Genomic DNA, 18,909 nt, shown 5'->3' with positions numbered 1-18,909 from the left:
GGGAGGCTCGGGGCCTGGCCGGCCTCCCTCCTCACACATGGTGTGCACAGACTTTAAGAGCTGGATAAAAATATCTGCTGCAACTGTGCTGTCTGCACCGCCTGCGGAGGCTGAGGACTGGCTCGCTTGCTGTCAGAAGTCCTCTCCCTCTCCCTCCTTCCTCCTCTTTCTCTTGTTTGGATCAGAATGGGAGGAGGAGGTGGTGTGGGGAGACAAACTGCTCCCCACTTTGCTGTCTCTCTGCAGCGGGGCAACCTTGACAGCAAGGTTGACGTACTTTTGTATATTTAAAAAAATTTTTTTTAGTGTCATGGTTTCTGGCCATCAGAATGCTGGCAGGGTCTCTAAAGAAATCCCTGATGTATGTCACGTGACTTTGGCTGGTCCTGGATAGTTCTAGCTGGGATGCTGGGATAAGCGATGCTCTTGCACCAACAGAATAAGAGTTTTCTGATGTGGCAACCCAGGACTCCCAAGAATGTTAAAGTGGAAGCTGCCAAAATGTTCGAGCTTATGCTAATGTTGGCAGCATGGCTCTCCTGCCTAATTCCCCTGGGCCTGCCCCCAGTGAAGAGGAGGGGCCAGCCATCCAGAGTGTAGGGCTATTATGAAAAGCACAATCCTAGCTGGGGCTAGGAAGAGATCTTGGCCACCTTCCCTAATAGCAATTTCTACTGACCAGAGGCACTGCTTTATGCCCATAGGCCTTTGATTCTCTTTGTGTGTCCCTCTCTCTTCTGTAACCATAGTGGCTATTTTGGGGGTTTAGGATTTGAACTCAAAACAGGGAATGCCCATCAAGGTGAACTGGGGAGTGTGTGTGTGTTGGGGGAGGGGAGAAGTTAGAACCATGCAGGCAGGACAGATGGTGGCTGTGCTAATGGCACTCTCACCTAGGGGCCTGGAGAAGTGACAACAATAGTTACTCTAGTCCCTTGCCAAAAAGCCATATGCACTGACTGGGCCGAAGGCTGGCCAGGAGGCTAGCAGCTGGTGGAGGGAGGAGGGGAGAGGCTGAGGCTGGGAAGGAGTATGCTTTTGAAGTCACTGGCACCTGGTCTCCTTCTCCTTCCTCTGGGTCAGCCCAGAGGCTGACAGCATCACAAGTAAGATCACCAGACTGGTGAAGGCAGGGTTACGCAGGTCACAGGACTGCCTTCCTCAAGGCTTCTAAGTGAGGAACGCCCCAGCTGGCACAAAGGGACACTGGCTTTCAGGTTCCAAAGGGAGAGACCACCAGGAGTTGCCTGGCATATCATAGCAGGGGAACAGATAAGAGCTTGAAGAGACAAAAGTGACTGTGAAGACATGAGAAATGGCATTCTTTATTCATAAATAAAAACATAAAAGTAGCAGAAATAGTTTACGGAGCCAACAAAGAACTTCAAAAATAAAACAAAACGAAGCCATCAAGAGCAAAGCAAACCAGAAACAGGGAAGAGAAAAATAACTATGTACTTGGTCTTCCAAATGCCAGTCCATCCGAAGCCAGCCTCTACTGAGGGCTCCAGTGTTCAAGAGGGAAAGCAGTCTCCACTGAGGGGCACTGTGGCCTGTTCTATGGCGTCTGAGGAGAACTCAGGTCCTAGGGAAATCTCTGGTCCAGCCTGGCTTTCCCTTGGACATCTCTCTTACCTGAGACACAGCCCAAGCTGGAGCCAGCGACGAGAGGATCAGCAAGTGTCTCTCAGAGGAGTGATGCCGATCCCCTGAAAACGTTATCATGCTAAAGTTCAAGTGTGCCGAGAGAGGACAAAATCGAGCAAGGAGGTACCCCGTGGGAGTCTGACACTACAAGGCCCTTCCTTGAGGTGATGCTAGCTGCCGTTCTTCCTTCAGAGAGCAGCCACAGTCTGGAACCAGACATCTCTGGAAAGCAGTGTGGAGCTGAGAGACGAGGTGTGGCAGACTACTTGTCTGCCCTGAACCTGCACACCTGAGGCCCTGTTCAGTCACTGTTCCATCTAGCCGTCCAACATGGGCATGGGCCACAAACAGTGAGGATGCTTTAGGACAGGAGAGGAAAGAAAGCCCACACGAAGGCAAGGTTATTAGGTTACAGCACAGTTGCGTCTTGGAGCTACCTTGGGACCTCAGGCTGACAGCAGTCTTGGGAAGGCATCTGCCATCTTAAAGGGTAAGCAGTCCCCAGGCAGAGGTCTCAACGATGACCTCGGCAGGACTACTGGGCAGAACCCCTGTGAACAGAAGGCACCCTGCACAGAGAGAGCACAGGTCTGCCCAGGCCTAGTGTCTGCTTCTGGGCAAGGACTCCATAGCATAGTACTGGACTTCTGGACTTCTCTCAGAAGAAGGAGTCCTTCAATCTAGAGAGAGGCAGGAAACCCCCATCTTTCTTTCTGTCTGTTGGACAGTCTCAATGGGAAGGACTCAGACAAGGCACAGACTGGTACACAACTGAGAACTGAGGGCTATGGACTCTTTAAACTGGGCTGTGACCTGTGTTCAGTGGAGTGTACGACCGTGCAAGTTGGGGGAGTCGTCTTTGGCCTGTAGATTCCAGATTTAAGTGAGCATGTGACTCTGGGCAGTGGTAGACCAGAGAATAGTGTGCTGTTGAAAGTCAGTAGTAGGAGAGGGCCAATCTAACCGCAGGGACAGAAAGTAGTACCACGTACAGGGGAGGCACCTAGCCTGCAGATACAAGGAAGGGAAGAAAGCCCACGGGAAGACAAGGTCACTAGGGCTGGGATCCACCTTAAGGACCAGCATTAGGGAGGTAGAACTCAGGTTGGTTCCTGGACTACCAAGCACACAGACCCTCCCTTACATCTCCAATATCCTGGGTCCCGCCCACCAGGCAAACACATGGCTCAGGAATCCAGCAAGGGCTGGGTGTCCTACCAACAACAGCTGTGGTAAGGGCCAAAAATAGAATATGGAGCAGCTTGGCTGCCTGCTTGATCTGGCTTGCTTTGGAAAACACAGAATGGAAGTGGGAAGGAGAGAGAAGATAATTCCTTCAACCCAGCAACTGCACTTCCCTCTGCCCCTAGATCTGGCTATCTTCAAAAGACAAGGCCAGGCTCCCACAAGCTCACATGCTGCTTTCTAGACTGAATTCTTACAGCCTGGGGTGCTGCCACACGGAGGGAGGAAAGTGGGTGGTTTGGGATATTTATAAGGCTCTTTTTATGCACCCTGTATCTCTCCTGCCTGGACGGCAGCCTATCAGCACACTGACAATGCTATAAGGGAAAGAGAAGCTGCTGACTTGGGCCACAGACAAGGGAGGCTAATGTCCAGCTCCCATGCACACTATCTAAGTGGATGGGCTATTTTGGATCTGAGCCAGCGTCTAGTGTTCTGGAAAGAAAAAACATTCAATATTGGAGGCTGAGGAGGATCCCCTGGCACAGCTGAGAATCTATGTCTCATGTCAGTTCCCTGTACCCCACCTGGGACCCCCAATGTCTATGGCTTTAAACAGAGTGACCACTGAGGTCAAAGGGGCTATGCAGCTCATTTTAGACTCCACTCCCCATCTGCCTTGGTTCTCTCCTTTCAACTCCCACCGGACCTCTTGAGACCTGCAAAGGTTCCGTAATGGCGGACTGTCCATCTACCCCTTCCTCCCATGACTTGCTGGCTCAACTACGTGGCGACACAACCCCTCCACCACCACAGTCAGAGCAGAACAGGCTGTAGTGAAGACGAGGTCCAAGGCTTCTGGTTACACATGGCTTCTTTCTATTCCCAAAGGCATCCCAAGATGCCCAGGGGATGGTGGGGGTTTAGGGACAACAGGGAAAATGTTTCTGTCCTTGGGTGGCCATTTGGCCTGTATGGCAGTTGCCCCCTTTCCTGATGGGGTGTCTTTCTCACTACTTTGAATGAGACCAAAGTCAAGAGAAACCTCAACCAGCACATAAAGCTCCCTGAGCATACCTCTAGGAGAGCTTGGGGTTCGCAGATCAAGGTCTTATAAGCAGCAGGGTTAGTTAGGCTGAGAAAGGCAGGAGGGGAGGAAAGGCTATGTGGTAACCCCTACCCACCACTGGGGACTCCTGAATCTGGATCCCAGAGGTGGCTTCTCTCAGAGGGGCTCTTGGGACAGGCTCAGTCCTCCCTGCTTTCTGGGGTCTAGTCCCCAGCCCTCCATCCCCGAGGTAGCCCCTCAGATCTCAGTGGCTATGATATCCTCATAGGGAATGTCAGCTCCCTCCAGGTCAATTTCAAAGGGCTCCCCTGCAATATCCCCACGGGCCAGCTGCTGCAGGGCCTTCTCTAGACGCTGGTTGCGCTGGTACATGGCCAAGTAGCTCTGTTGCAGCTGCTTTTGGTACTGGATCACTTTCTCCTTCTCTTCCTTCCACACCAACCGCTCATGCTGGAATCCCGAGGACATCTGGTCATGGCCTTGCCTCTCCTCCTTCAGCTCAGCCCGCAGCCGATCCAGCTCCCGCTGCAGAGCAGGGATGTCCTCTGAGAAAGTCAGCCCAATCCCTGGAGGGCCCAGGGGTGCTGCATCTCGATGCAGGGCCGCCTGGGCCCGCAGCTCCAGCAGCTCCTGTTCTAAAAGGTTCACCTTCTCTCTCAGCAGCTCTGCCTCATTCTTCTTGCGCTGCAGTTCATTCTCACAGACCTCCAGCTCTAGCCCCTTGGTGCGCAGGGCGCTCTCCAAGTCCTGTGTCTTCAACTCCATTCCCTCAAGCTTGCCCCGGGTGTCCTTCAGCTGTGCCTTCAGGCTAAGGATCTCACTGGCCTTAGCATTCACCTCCATTTGGGATTCTTTGAGCTGTTGCTTCAGAAGAGAGATCTCACCTGACTTCTGGCACACCTGCCAAGGGTGGGGTGAGAAAGGGTGAGAATCAGTGCCAGAAGTGATTGGCATTATCCTAACTGAGATGACATCACCACTTCCTAAAGGGTTCAGGCTACTCCTGACAAGACACCTCAAACAGTTCTTTTGCAAGTAAACAATCTATGCATTTCCAAGTGTCTACCTCATCTCCAGTTCAGGTTCTACACTCCAGTCTGTGCTCATACCCAAGGTTATATGCAACTCAACAATCACCTGCTTACTCTAGCCAATGCTCCGAGCTCTATCACCTACCTTTAACACCAGGGATACTGGCTTCAGGGAGCCAACACCCAATCCTCACCACTGCATTCATCTCTGGGGGAAGGACCATTTCACCTTGTCCTGCTATACCCCCAAAGCTAGCCATACAACCTGGCCCACACATGTCCTGTATCCATCTGCCAAACAATGAACTGCAGTCTTCCTCCCTTTCTGGCTTCTCCGCCATTTGAACACCCATTGGCCATCAAAGTTGGGCCAAGAGCACATTTGAGTCAGATCACCGTGTCTCTGGGGCCTTGGTACTTTGAGGTCATAAGCATTAGTTGGGGTCATGATATGGTTAGGAGTGGCAGTACACGCCAGCCTATCCATATCAAGGCTGTCTCAGGTACTTCCTCCCACTTCTGACTAAAAAAGAAAGAAAGCATAAAAGAAAAAGTTTTTTTAAAAAGTACACGCTTAGTATATGCATGAAGCCTTGGGTTTGATCCCCACCATAAATCAAAAGAGAGGAGGAGGAGGAAGAGGAAGAAGAGGAAGAGGAGGAGGAGAGGAGGAGGAAGGAGGAGGAAGAAGAGGAGGAGGAAGAGGAAGAAGAGGAAGAGGAGGAGGAAGGAGGAGGAGGAAGAAGAGGAGGAGGAAGAGGAGGAGGAGGAAGAGGAAGAAGAGGAAGAAGAGGAAGAGGAGGAGGAAGAGGAAGAGGAGGAAAGGAAGAGGAAGAAGAGGAGGAGGAAGAGGAAGAGGAGGAGGAAGAGGAGGAGGAGGAAGAGGAAGAAGAGGAGGAGGAGGAGGAAAGACCAGGGCCTTGGCACTACACAATGGACCCTTAGCATAAAACCCTGTATTTCTCCTTTATTTCCTCTCCCAGTAAAGTTCCCCCTTTACTTCTAATGTAGAGGAGAACACTTAGCCTCACCACCATGCATAGCTAGAGCCCAGAACTTTTTGACACGGCCAAGTACAGACCTTGAATGTCTCTCAAAGCGCAGATGTTAAAGTTTTTCAGTGTGTTAACCCTGAGAGTGAGGGGTAGTGGAACCTCTAAGACGTTAGGCATGGTAGAAAGTGTTTAGGTCAATGGCTCTTGAAGGGGACTGTCAGACTCTGGACCCTTATTTGTTTTCACCTTGCTTCCTGGCCATGAGGTGACACTTGCATGGCCACATGCTCCCATGTGATATGTTACTTCATCACAGGCCCAAAGCAGCAGGGTCTGTTAGACAATTTGATCATGAAGTGAACCCTCTAATTTTGTGAGGCAGAATAAGCTCTTGCTGTAAACTGCATATCTTGTGCATTTTGTTACAACGACCAAACAAAGACAACTTGAGTAACACACCAAGCCTACATTAGTTTGATAGAGGGAGTTAGGACAGAGTCACATTAAAGCACAGGCTTTGAATCCAGATCGAATCGCTTATGAACCAAGCAACACAGGCACACATTGACATGGAGACAGCAAGCAGTTACAAATGTGAACTCTGGGATGGGGATGGTAAAATGGCTCGTGAGACAAACATATTTGTCTCCAACCCTGATGAATTCTATCCCTGAGACCCACGTGGTGGAAAGTAAGAACCAACTTTGTAATGTTGACCTCTGACCTCCACATTTGGGCTGTAGCAAGCATATGCCCCCTCCCCCAATAAATAATAACAATGTGAACGCCTGATCCATGTGCTTGCAGTTGACTCTTAGAATCTATCGTTTATCAGATGCTAGCCAAGTCACTTCACCAGCGACCACAGATAATCCGTGTGTCAGTTTCTTTAAAGACGACAGGAGCCGGATGTAGATCGCTCCTGAGAGACACAGCCAGAATACAGCAAATACAGAGGCGAATACCAGCAGCAAACCACTGAACTGAGAATAGGACCCCCGTTGAAGGAATCAGAGAAAGAACTGGAAGAGCTTGAAGGGGCTCGAGACCCCATATGTACAACAATGCCAAGCAACCAGAGCTTCCAGGGACTAAGCCACTACCTAAAGACTATACATGGACTGACCCTGGACTCTGACCTCATAGGTAGCAATGAATATCCTAGTAAGAGCACCAGTGGAAGGGGAAGCCCTGGGTCCTGCTAAGACTGAACCCCCAGTGAACTAGACTGTTGGGGGGAGGGGGACAATGGGGGGAGGGTGGGGAGGGGAACACCGATAAGAAAGGGGAGGGGGGAGGGGGATGTTTGCCCGGAAACTGGGAAAGGGAATAACACTCGAAATGTATATAAGAAATACTCAAGTTAATAAAAAAAAAAAAAGATAAAAAAAAAAAGATGAATTGAAAAACTGTAACACTCCTACGTCTCAATATGGTTATAAGGATTAGATAGAAGAACATAGCATTTTCTAAAGTCTCTAAGCTAAACGGGTTTATAACAATATTTCTGTGAGGATGTATAACTCTTTCCTTATTGTTGTTTTGCTAAGTATACTGATTAGCCAAGGTGGGAACAAGATCATGGCAGTCCGTGGCTTAGTTTCAGACAGGGCCATGAGGATGAACGACAAAAGCCAACACTCACTACTTGTCTCTGAAATACACAAAGGTTCTTTTCTTCACCTGTCTTGTGACTACTTGTCATGGCACAGGGTGAGGACAGGAAGCTCTGAGCAGTCAGGGCTGTGGTGCTCACAGTAAGCCAAATGCCATCCAGACCTGATGCTAATCGATATAAATAGAACGATTGTCATCTTTCCCTACGGAGAAGTCTCTGGAGTGAATGACAGCAGCACTAATGAACACATACCTGGGCCATGGGAGTGTGAGTGTGTGTGTGTGTGTGTGTGTGTGTGTGTGTGTGCACACGCATGCTACTCAGGGAAAAAAGGCTGCTGTCCTACTAGCAGGGTACATATGAGACCCTGACTGCTCTCCAGCTAGGCCAGACTCACATGACTCATTCCAAAGTGACTGAAGGAAATACATCAGCGATGGCGTGCTTTTCTAGAACATGGGAGGTCCTAGGCCTAACCCCTAGTACCAAACAAAACAAAACAATAAAACCTGTCCCCAAAGAATGACTGTGTGTTTGTCCTTTTTCTTCCTCCCCTGTGTTTAAATCTCAGCCAACCAAGTAGAATTTCCACTTATGCCTCAGCAAGGAAGGGCAATTCCATCACTGAGACCTACCACTAATGATATAGTTAGGACTCTTTCCCCTAAAGCATCAAATAGGCCTAATCCTTCTCCCAGGTCCTCAGATCAGACAAACACAGGCGTTTCTCATAAGTGAGGTCAGCCCTTAGGCAGCCTGGCTGAGCCTCCCTTGTCTGGGTTTGGCTTTCCTACCAAAGACGGGGCTACTGAGGGCCATGAGATGATGAGATGATGGAATGAGCAAGAAACACAGATCTGACTCAGAGCATCCCCACACTATCCACTCAGCATTCTCTTCCTTGGTCATAAAGCTGTCTCTCTAGCGGCATTGGCCTGAGGCACTTCGTGTTGATACTGCCTTGCCAGCAAGGATGGGGAGGATATCAGTAAAGCCGTGGCAGGGTGGCGGGACTTTACCTCCCATTGGGTCGGACTAGTGGGGTCTTACCTCCCATTGGGTCTCCTCCAGTGCAGGGGCGAAGTTGGTTTTCTCCCGCTCGTAGGACCTCAGCTTGGTCTCCAGCAGGTCCTGCTCCTTCATTAGGCTCTCTAGCTCCTGCCTCAGCTGCCGTTTCTCCTGCTGCAACTGTAACACCTGCAGCTGGAGTACCTGCTGGGTGCGCTGGCTCTTCTGGGAGGCTGGCTTCAGCTTGCTCTTAGGTTCCAGGCACTCCAGTTCGTCTCTAGTCCGCCGTGGCCGCTCCTCGAAGGTCTGGCCAGAGGCAAACTCCTTCTCATCGAAACTGCGCTGTAGCTTCTGTAGTGCAGTCTCCCGCTGCAGCAGCTTCTGCTCCAGCTCCTGAATGGTGCACTCATCCGTGGAGAGTGGGGAACGCACACAGGAGGAGCCCTTTTCTACCTTGCCTGGGTGAGCCAGCTTGCTGCCCCCATCAGAGAATGACAGAGCCTTCAGGCTCATCATATTACTGTCCTGAAGGATGATGCCTTGTGTGATGTTGTGAGCTGAACCCCCAAAACGGCTAGTAGGCCCCACGGGGGTGACCAGAGGATCCAGCTGGTAGCTGCTGGTGGTGCTATGCGTGGGCAGGCTAGACATGGAGTTCCGGCCCGAGTCAGACAGTGCCCCTGAGCACAGGCCTGGCTTCAGCTCCTGTTCCTTGGGCTTATCTGGAGGCATGGGATGAAGCTGGTGGTTGGTACTCTCAGGTGAAGAGTGGAGAATGGCTCCTGACCGTGGCAACACAGGCTTGAAGGCAGTGGGCCTCACCGCCGCCTTGTCTGAACTCTGGGGAAGCAAAGGACCACACAGATTTGAGCGTCTCTTCCACACCCACCCACTTTTCTCACTGTGGGTGCACTCTCACGAGCCTACCTGAGCATGGAGCCCGAGTGAAACCCTTCTTGGTTGATAGCAAACCTTGTCAGTTGCTCTGGACTGGCTGAGAATAGACCAAGTTTCTGTGTACATGTGAGTATGGGTGTATATACATGTGTGTGTATACACATGCCACAGAATACACATGGGGATGAGAACAACTTACAGGAGTCCTCTCCTTCCACCATGTGGAGTCAGGTCGCCCGTCTTTCCTGCTTGGCGGCAAGCCCTCGACTGCTGAGCCGTTTCACCGACCTCACTACGCCATTCTTCGAAAGGCTGTGAGGGAGCTGGAGGCAGTGGTGCAGAGTACTAGCTGCTCTCCCAGAGGACCGAGGTGTTATTCTCCACACTCACGTGGTGGCACACAACCATTTTGTAACTCCCGTTCCAGGGGATCTGACACACTCTTCTGGCACACACGCATACATGCAGGCAAAACACTCATAAAATAAAAGTAAACAAATCGTTTTAAGAAGAAGGAGGAGGAGGAGGGGGAGGAGGAAGAGGAGGAGGAGATGATGGTGACAGTGACAAAACTCTTAAGGCTGGACATAATGGCACACCCCCTTACGGGCATGTAACTTGAGAGGCAGAGGTAGGTAGATTTCTGTGAGTTCCATGCCACCTTGGTCTATATCATGAGTTCCAGGAAGCCAGGGCTACGTAGTGAGACCCTGTCTCAAATACACACACACACACACACACACACACACACACACACACACACACACACACGCACCCTCTGTACCTAAGAAAGCCTTCAGTGGTGGCCGAGGCACTGTGTTAGTAACCATCACTGCCATCTGGACCCAGCCCTCTAGGGAGGTTAGATGGGGACTCAGGTACAGTGCAGCAAGGACAGCAGACTGTATATGCTCATCACTTTCTTGCACTCTGCCTCTTCTACTGAGCCTAGGTCAAGGCTATAAACCGCTAACTGCTTCTAGTTCAGACGATTTGGAATAGCAACCCCGAAACTTGCAATTTCCCTCAGTAGACAACCGTGCCTTCACAAGGCCTTTGTTTAGAGAACTTTGCACAAACACAGGCACCTTTCTTATTCTAGGTTGAGCATTCCTGGTCCTAAAAATCTCAGATCTGAAACTCTGCAGAATCCGCAAGTGTTTGAGTCCAGACAAGATGCTAAGAGTGGAAAAATCCACATATTAGAGGATTTTGTTTTGTGCATAAATTATTTAAAACATTGTATAATCATTGTCTGCCTTTGTGAGTCAGGTATACACAAAGCATAAATGATTGTTGTTATTAGAGATCTCATTGTGCCTGTGCAAATATTTTATAATCTAAAAGACAACAACTCTGAGACCTCTGGCACTCCCGTTCCCAAGCATTTCCGGTAAGTGGTGTTTAACCTGTGCTTTAAAGCCATTGACTTTGCCTCGGAGTGAGCATGGAGACTGAATGGGAGAACTGTTTCCAACGTGCAGTAGCAGCGAGGCTTCAGAGCCCTGAACTGTTGGAGGAGCTAGATTTCTGAACACTGGGAGCATCCTTTGTGGGCATCCTTCCTCATTTCATAGGAACGAAACCCTGGAACCCTTCTCTAGCCAAGGGGACTAGAAACCACAGGTAGGGCACGGGAAAATGCGTACTTCCGCAAGGCTCCCAGAGAGCACCCTCATCTTCCTGTCCAGTCTTCCAGGCGAAAACAGAGCCTCTCTTCCTCCATGGCCTGTGAACTTGCTGGCCTTTGGCCTACCTGAACCATGCCTGTTATGTCCCAGTAGAGCTCAGAAAGGCTTGAACTTCCCCTCTGCCCTTTGCTGCAGGATAAACCTAAGATTTCCGGTTTAGGGATAGACTTTTGACTGCTGCAGTGAGGTCAAATACTTCTGCTCTCACCAGTGCTGATCAGGCCTCTTGGAGATCAAGACACTTGGGCATCAGGGTATTCAACCCTACTGCCTCTCCTCCTGTTGTAACTCCCCTCCCCTTTTCTACCCAAGTACCTTTGTCAAGAGCCTCACCATTTCCAGTTGACTGGAGAAGGGCATGAGCTTTGGTGGAGTGGCTGGATCAAAATCTACTCCAGTCTGGCCCCCCATGTCCCCACTGGACAGTGCTGTGTAGTCTGGGCGATGGGAGCCTCGGGCCTTCTGGCTGACTTTGATGTAGAAGAAGTCTTCGCTTTTCCCCATTTTGGAGCTGGACTTGCCACGGCCCGAGTCCTGGGAGAAGCCAAACCTCAGAAGCCCATCTGAGTACCGGTTGAGCTTCTTGAGGTGGGAGGATTTGCGCAGTTTGTACTGGGAAGCACGACAGTGCTTGCTGTGGAGACTGTGGCCTGAGATAAGGCTGCTCACACTGCCCATGGTGACGAGGAACCAAGGGCCTGCAGGGCACAAGAGGGGCCTGGAGACAGCAGCGAAATGTAGTCCTGGCTCAGCCAGGGGACTGTGGTCAGAGCAAAAGCTTCTCAGAGCCCGAGAGAGCCATGGACCTGGGAAGAGACACAGAGAGAGTCATAGATCTAGGCATGGCACTGTCACTGTGATGATTTCAGGAGTGCTATGCCTGTCATGAAACCTGGGTGGTAACGAGGTGTACGTCAAATGCTAGCCCTGCCTCTTCTATGAGTCTATTATCATTCTGATGACCTAGGCACATGTACTGTGCATACAGTGGAAACCGGGATATTACATATGATTGTGGGACTCATTTGTAGTGTTATATGGATAGACAGCCCAAACCTATTCTACAGGACCCATTTAACCCATGTTAAGGGGTCAGGATGCTTAAGGGGAGAGCTTGAGAAGGGAGGACACAGTTTTGTATACCCAGGAAGTGCCAGAGTTTAGATGCACCCCTCAGTATTTAAATATTAGAAACTCAATCTCCAATGCCACATGGTTGTGGTATTTGGGAATGTGATTTGAACTCCCTGGGATTAGGTGAAATCTTGATGCTGGGGGCCTAAAGATGACATTAGTGGCTCTGTAAGGGAAAGGAACTCCAGGCGTGATAGCACAGAACTATTAATCCCAGCACTTGAAAGGTAGAGACAGGAGAATGGAGAGTTCAGGCCTAACCTGTGTGTCAAATTAAAGATGTGGGAAGAACCTAGGCCTCATCATAGTAAGAATCTGTCTTCAGTTGTGTTCGCAGCCTTTGCTGCACTGCCGCCGCTCGTTAATGCCAGTGCCGCCTCTCACTTGTTGAACTCCAGTCGAGGAAGGGGGGTAAGTAAGGAGGTGCTCATACCATGGCTCATACAGAGCAGACTGCCCGCAAATCCACTGGTGGTAAGGCAACCAGGAAAGAACTGGCACAAAAGCACCTCGTAAGAAGGTGCCCTCTACTGGAGGGGTGAAGAAACCTCATCATTATAGGCCTGGTACTGTGGCACTCCATGAAATCCGACGCCATCAGAAATCTACTGAACTTCTAATTTGCAGGCTCCCTTTCAGCGTCTGGTTCCAGAAATTGCTCAGGACTTAAACAGACCTGCCCTTCCACAGTGTGGCTATTGGTGCCTTGCAGGAGGCAAGTGAGGCCTATGTGGTTGGCCTTTTGAAGATAGCACCTGTGTGCTATCCATGCCAAACATGTACCAATTATGCCAAAAGAAATCTAGCTAGCACGCCGCATACTCGGAGAACGTGCTTAAGAGTCCACTATGAGGGGAAACATTTCATTCTCAAAAAAAATTTTTCCCTCTTCTTCCTGTTATCAGTAGTTCTGAATGTTAGATATTTTTTCCATGGGGTCAAAGGTACCTAAGTCCATGACTGCGAGTGGAAACCTAGGGGACAGAATCAGGGATCGGTACTTTCTCCATGTTCACTTGTGTGTGGATTTTTAACATAAATGCAAGATGTAAGGCACTAATGCAAGCAAAATGTTTCAGTGAACACACTTCAACAGTTCATCTTTATGACAATTATAAATAAACCTGGTAAAAATTTCTGGACAATGCCAGCATTTGGATTTTTTAAAAATAAGTAAATTTCTTATTGTCGACAACTAAATGGTGTTCGTAGCATTTTATCAGACAGTAGATTCCATTCATTCATTAGACTTTTCTAACAGCGTTGTCCTACATGCAAGTACACGTTTTTAATGGTGTCTGTGTTCCTGTAAGTTTGCTATTAAAACACATTAACCTGTCTTCTTAGAAAAGGAGAAAAGGAATGAGGAGGAGGGGGAGCAGGAGCACAGGAGCAGGAAAGAGACACAACTGGACCCTTGCTCTATCTGGAATGTGCACCCTGTATATCCCACCCTGGGGGGGAAACCTCAAAAAACACCCCTCTTGACAGCAAGAAAGATTTGATCAAATGTGAATGCTCTACCCTTCTTGAACTTTTTAGGCTTCAGACTGTGAGCTGAATGTCTATATGCTTTATAAATGATCCTGTTCATGGCTCTCTGTCATAGCAACAGTAATGTCAGACGTGCACTAGAGGAGATCTTCAGAAACAGAGAAGCAAGCCATGGGAATCTGAGAAGTAGTTTCAAGAGGTCACAGGTACAAAAGGCCTGAGTGCTTGAGGTAGAGTGTGTTCTCTGGCACCAGTTGAGACATCATCCAGGAGACAGGAGAGCTACTGGGTTGACAGAGTAGGCTGGAAAAGCAGCAGCCGGCAGAGAGCCTGCAGATTGGTGCCAGGGAGCAGGGAGCAGGGAGCTTGGGCAACTGCAAGGATTTTAGCTTGACTGAGACAGAAAGGAGGAGCGGCAGTGATGTCAGCAAGGGGCGACTTCATCTCCTGCGCTGTGGAAGGCCACTATGACAGCTGGGTAAGCAGGCTGCTGAGGGTCTCAGCTGCTTGATTGACTAGTTCAGTTGGGGTGGGCTATCTGGGCACCGTTCTAGATATACTTTGAAGGCTGGTCTGATAGGGTTTGCTAATGGATTTGGTAAAGTGAGTGAGAGAAAGAGAAGTCAAGAAGGGTTCTGGGGGCTCTGGGAGGCTGGAGGATGTAGCTCATTGATAATGTGACTGCCTTGGCAACAGAGATGATACTCTGGGAGACACTGAAACAAAGGAACCTAATAATTATAATTTCCCTGGGAATCTTAGTAGCAGGGCTAGGGGGATCAATTTTTTGGAGCACTCTTCACAAGACACTGAGCCAATGATGGGCAGGACTACACCTTTTACCAGGACCCCTAGCCTTCTACTCAAACCAGATACTGGGAAGACAGACTTGGAAAAGGAGTGTCACTCACTCCTCATGTTCCTCCTTTCAGCATGTCCACACCAAATAAACCTCCTTTCTCTGATCGCTTTCACCAGTGCTTGTTTCTTTAATTGGTATACTGAGCATGGAAGAGGATACAGCCTAGCTTCCTGGGACTGCCAGAGCCCAGGCTTTTATTCAAAATTCCATAAACAGTAGGGCAGTTACCTAGCAAGCACAAGGACCTGGGTTCTATCCCTAGGATGCACATGCGTGCACACCACGCACACACAGGAGTAGGCAAAATCACTCATTTCCAAAAGGTAGTAAGCCTGCTATACAGAAGGAAGATGTATTTCTCAGTCAGAAGACAAGAGGTTGAATCCAGGGAAAAGAGATGACCAGCTCCCTAAGACAACAATGTAGAACAAACCTGTGTCCCGCCATCTGCTTTAAATTAGGACATTGATCCTGCAGGGGCCACAGAATGTCCAAGTGGTTCATGGGGACATCATGTGCACTGGTGAAAGGGGCTTTAGGCTAATTATCATATAACTCAGAATTCCAGAACCCATGTAAATATAGGGCGGGCACGGTGACCCACCTGTAATTTTAGTTCTTAGGAAGATCCTCCGAGCAACCTGACTAGAATCAACAAGCCCAAGGTTCAAGTTAGAGGCCTTGTTTCAATATAGACAGGTAGGCTCAAGAAGGATGCATGACATCAACTTCTAGCCTCCTTGCCCACAAGGATACATGAGTACTTATACATACACACAGAACACACACACACACACACACACACACACACACACACACACACACACACACACACACATACATGCCAAAAAAGAAAAAAAAAACCCAAAACAACAAAACTCCAAAAGCTGTGAAGAGCCCCGGCTGCACCCGGCTGCATTCTCTGGCCACCATGCCTTCTCTGCCTTGATAGGCTGTGACCCTCTCTAACTCCCTTAAGTAGCTCCCGTCAGGGTATTCTCGTTCAGCAACAAGGAGTGAACGTGATAAACCTTCTGAACAAACGTGTGTATGACTCTGCTATGCCTGCCTTCTCCTCTCCCCTGGCTCCTGAATCAAAGGCGAGATGGCCGATGCTTTTCTCCACTTGTTTCACACGTCACAAACACTGTACGTCTACAATGCAAACCCTTCCAGGCTCCCTGTAGTTTTCACAGTAAACCGCAGGGCTCCTCTCCACATCCTGTATCTTTCACTGACATCCATGGAAACAGCCCCACTGCTTCTCTCTGTGCACTGAGCACAAGAGGCTTTGTCCACGTAGGCTGCTGGCCAGCCTAGCCTTCTTGGGGCTCCATGTAAGTCACCCTCGTCTTTCGTCCTCAGCTCACCTCCTGTTGCCTTAGAAAAGCACAACCCCTCGCCACTTATTCTCCACACTTTACATTATATTCTAATATTTACTGTAGCCTGTAACACTCTTATTTAAAATGCAGTCCATGGCACGTATCTCTGACAGAATTTGAATTCAGTGGCAACCAAATACTATGTATCTGTGACTCTCAGAACAAAACTAAGGGAGATTAGTCAGCAGCTCAGAGAGCTTGGTCAGTCCGCTCAGTGCTGAGCAATGCAGGGCTAGAACCTCAGGTCTGCATGACACCATCAGTTAGATACACAGGGATCCATGCTACCACGTGCTGTCGGGGACGTAGACTCAGAGATGTTTGGTTCCTGTCCCAGTGACCAAGGTGAATCCCTGGGGTCGAGAAAGAAAGGAAAGGAGAGAGCAAGCACTGGAGCCTCCAGCCACACCTGCGATTCCTTTATGTACCAATGCCAAGCCGGTTCCAGGCACTCTGGGTGGCAGCCTGGGTGGCTCACTGGGCGTAAGTTTTTGTGCTGGGTGCTCAGAACTGGAAGAAGTCAAAGAATATTAGGAGTAAAGGGGATAGGTGGACCAAGGGTGGACAGAGGGTTCTAAGAACAGCAGTCCTGCCCATTAACCCATGCATTCTGCACACTACCATCAGGTCTTAACACTCAGGGAGCTGTAAAGTTCAAGGTTACTCCAGGATTCCCTTGAAAGCAAGCTTATTTCTCCTTAAGTGTCGAGACTCTGTTAGCATTCCGTCTAAGTTCCACCCCCACAGTTACCTGGCAACAGCTAGGTACGCCCGATGCTATAAAAGGGGCTGCTTGCCCCCTCCTCACTCTCTTGCTCTTTGTGCTCTCTTGCTCTGACCCTCTTTCCCCTGTGTCCCCTCTCTTTCCATTCCCTTACCCCATTTTCTCCATGAGTTCATGGACGGCCTCTAATCTAACTTCTCTATTCCCTCTTCTCCTCTTCTCTCCTCTCCTCTCCTCCCCTCCCCTCCTCTCCTCTTCCTCCTCCTCTTTCTCCTTCTTCTTCCCCCCCTCTCTCTGCCCTACTACCCTCTTAACTCCCCTCCCCATGCTCTGAATAAACTCTATTCTATACTATACAATTGTGTGGCTGGTCCCTCAGGGGAAAGGGATGTCTCAGCATGGGCCCAGTGAGGCACCCCCATCCCCATACCTCATACCTCCATAGAGCATATCCTCACTCTATCTTTTTATAAACACAACAGACTTGTTCTACCATCAACTCAGAGAACATTCTGGCAAAGGTGGTTGTAATTCAGCCTTATTCTCACTCAGCCCCATCAGACTTGCTGCCTCTCTCCTCTTGAAGGACAGGGCAAAGAGGCAGCTTCCAAAGCACTCAAAACATGTCTTCATTGGCCCAGAGGAAAAGCAGGGGCCATACAGTCTCAGGAGACTTTGGAGGGGAAAAGAAGAGGGAAGAAGCCTCTAAATGTGGCAGGGCAGCCTGGACCACATGAGCTCTTAGGGACTTCACAGATGAGCTCCTATTAGCAGGAGAAGTCATCCTCCTCCAGATCCAGTGTGCACTGAATCTCTCTACACCAGTACAAGAAATGGTCCTGATGACCAAAGCCCTGGCTTTTGACCTAGGTGAGAAGAGGGGTAAGATACCTCTGCTGCTCCTCCATGCCTGCTTTGCACGCTCCTATCCAAAGGAAATCAGGGCAGAAGCAGATGTGATCCATTCCTGTTTATCCCCTTCCAGAAAGAGGAAGGAGAGACATGATGTTGAAAGGAGTCTGTCTGAACTCCAAAGCAACTTCCTTCCCACAGAGAAAAGCTGTTGGCCTAGCCATGAGCGTCAGGCTTAGGGGGGAAGTTCTGGGTGTTAGCATTCCTTATCTTTTTATAAACACATTACTAGGCACCCATGCATATATATATCCTTTTCCTCTCCCCACAGTCAGAGAAGTCAGTGGCCAAGCTCAGAATGAGCAGGCCCTAGCTGCCCCACTTGGTTCTCTCCTTCCTACGGCTACCCGTTCTTCTGTGGGAGGGGTCTTGGCTGGAGGGGTGAGGTAAGGAAGGGCAAATCAGCTTCTGGTCTGACACTCATAGCCATGCCACAAACCCTCTTGCTGTTTTCAGGAATGGCTGTCAAAGATACCGTGTGAGGAGTACCCAGGGCCATAGTCCCTGTACATGGAATCCCACACAGACTCCACACACGGTTCCTGTATCAATCGAAGCTTGGAAGTAGGCAGAGACCACAGTACGACACTGAATTCTCATTGCCGTGAATGCAGAGCCATTGGTCTTCCCTGGGTTCAGCTTCCAATCACAACATGAGGCTGAATCTGATTCACTTTTGTGTTTTCAGGCTTCTTGAGAATTTAGTAAGAATTACTGTGCCCTTGTCAGAAAAATACCCCCTGGCTCAGTCTTCCAATTGTTCTGTGGCCACTAATGCCTGGCTCTTGGATTGGCTTAGCGTAAATACATGAATATATCCAGCTCTGGGGGCTCCAGTAAGAACTTTGGGGAGAAAGTTTGGCCTAGGATTACGGACTTGACTTTTCTGCTTCCCTCTGGGGACTGGAAATATGAGAGATGGGAGCAAGGATAGGGTGAATAGGCCAAGAAAATACATGGCATGACCTCAGTTCCCTCACAACTCCAGGCTCAGCTGCCTGAGTTCCCAAGATGAGGGAGGGCATGTTCGAAATGGACTTCCAAAGGAATGCCCAAACCAGACATGGTGGTGTACTCCTTTGGAGACTGAGACAAGATAAAAATTAGTTGGGACCAGTCTGGCCTATATAGCAAGGCCCTGTCTTAGGAAAATAACAAGGATTGGGGGCAGCAAGTATTTGGATGGGGAGGACCCTAGTTGTGCTCAGGGTACTGTCTCAAGTTGGCTGGTCTGGTACTTGGAAATCCACTATGCCG

General features: G+C 49.5%; 1 protein-coding gene across 1 annotated transcript in view; it reads right to left on the bottom strand.

The window, feature by feature from the left end:
• Positions 1 to 1,295: 1,295 nt before the first annotated feature.
• Positions 1,296 to 18,909, bottom strand: part of Lzts1 (leucine zipper tumor suppressor 1) — a 55,481-nt gene continuing 37,867 nt past the window's right edge. Inside the window, 3 exon segments of the mRNA NM_153470.2 lie at positions 1,296 to 4,801; positions 8,596 to 9,393; positions 11,475 to 11,947. Of these exon segments, the coding sequence (NP_703200.1) occupies positions 4,139 to 4,801; positions 8,596 to 9,393; positions 11,475 to 11,819 (1,806 nt within the window). The 5' untranslated portion in view covers positions 11,820 to 11,947 and the 3' untranslated portion in view covers positions 1,296 to 4,138.

This window comes from Rattus norvegicus, chromosome 16, assembly GCF_021556685.1.
Source record: "Rattus norvegicus strain SHRSP/BbbUtx chromosome 16, alternate assembly SHRSP_T2T, whole genome shotgun sequence".
NCBI lineage: Eukaryota > Metazoa > Chordata > Mammalia > Rodentia > Muridae > Rattus > Rattus norvegicus.
Note: the sequence above shows the minus strand (reverse complement) of the source record. Positions and strands in the feature narration are given on the sequence as shown.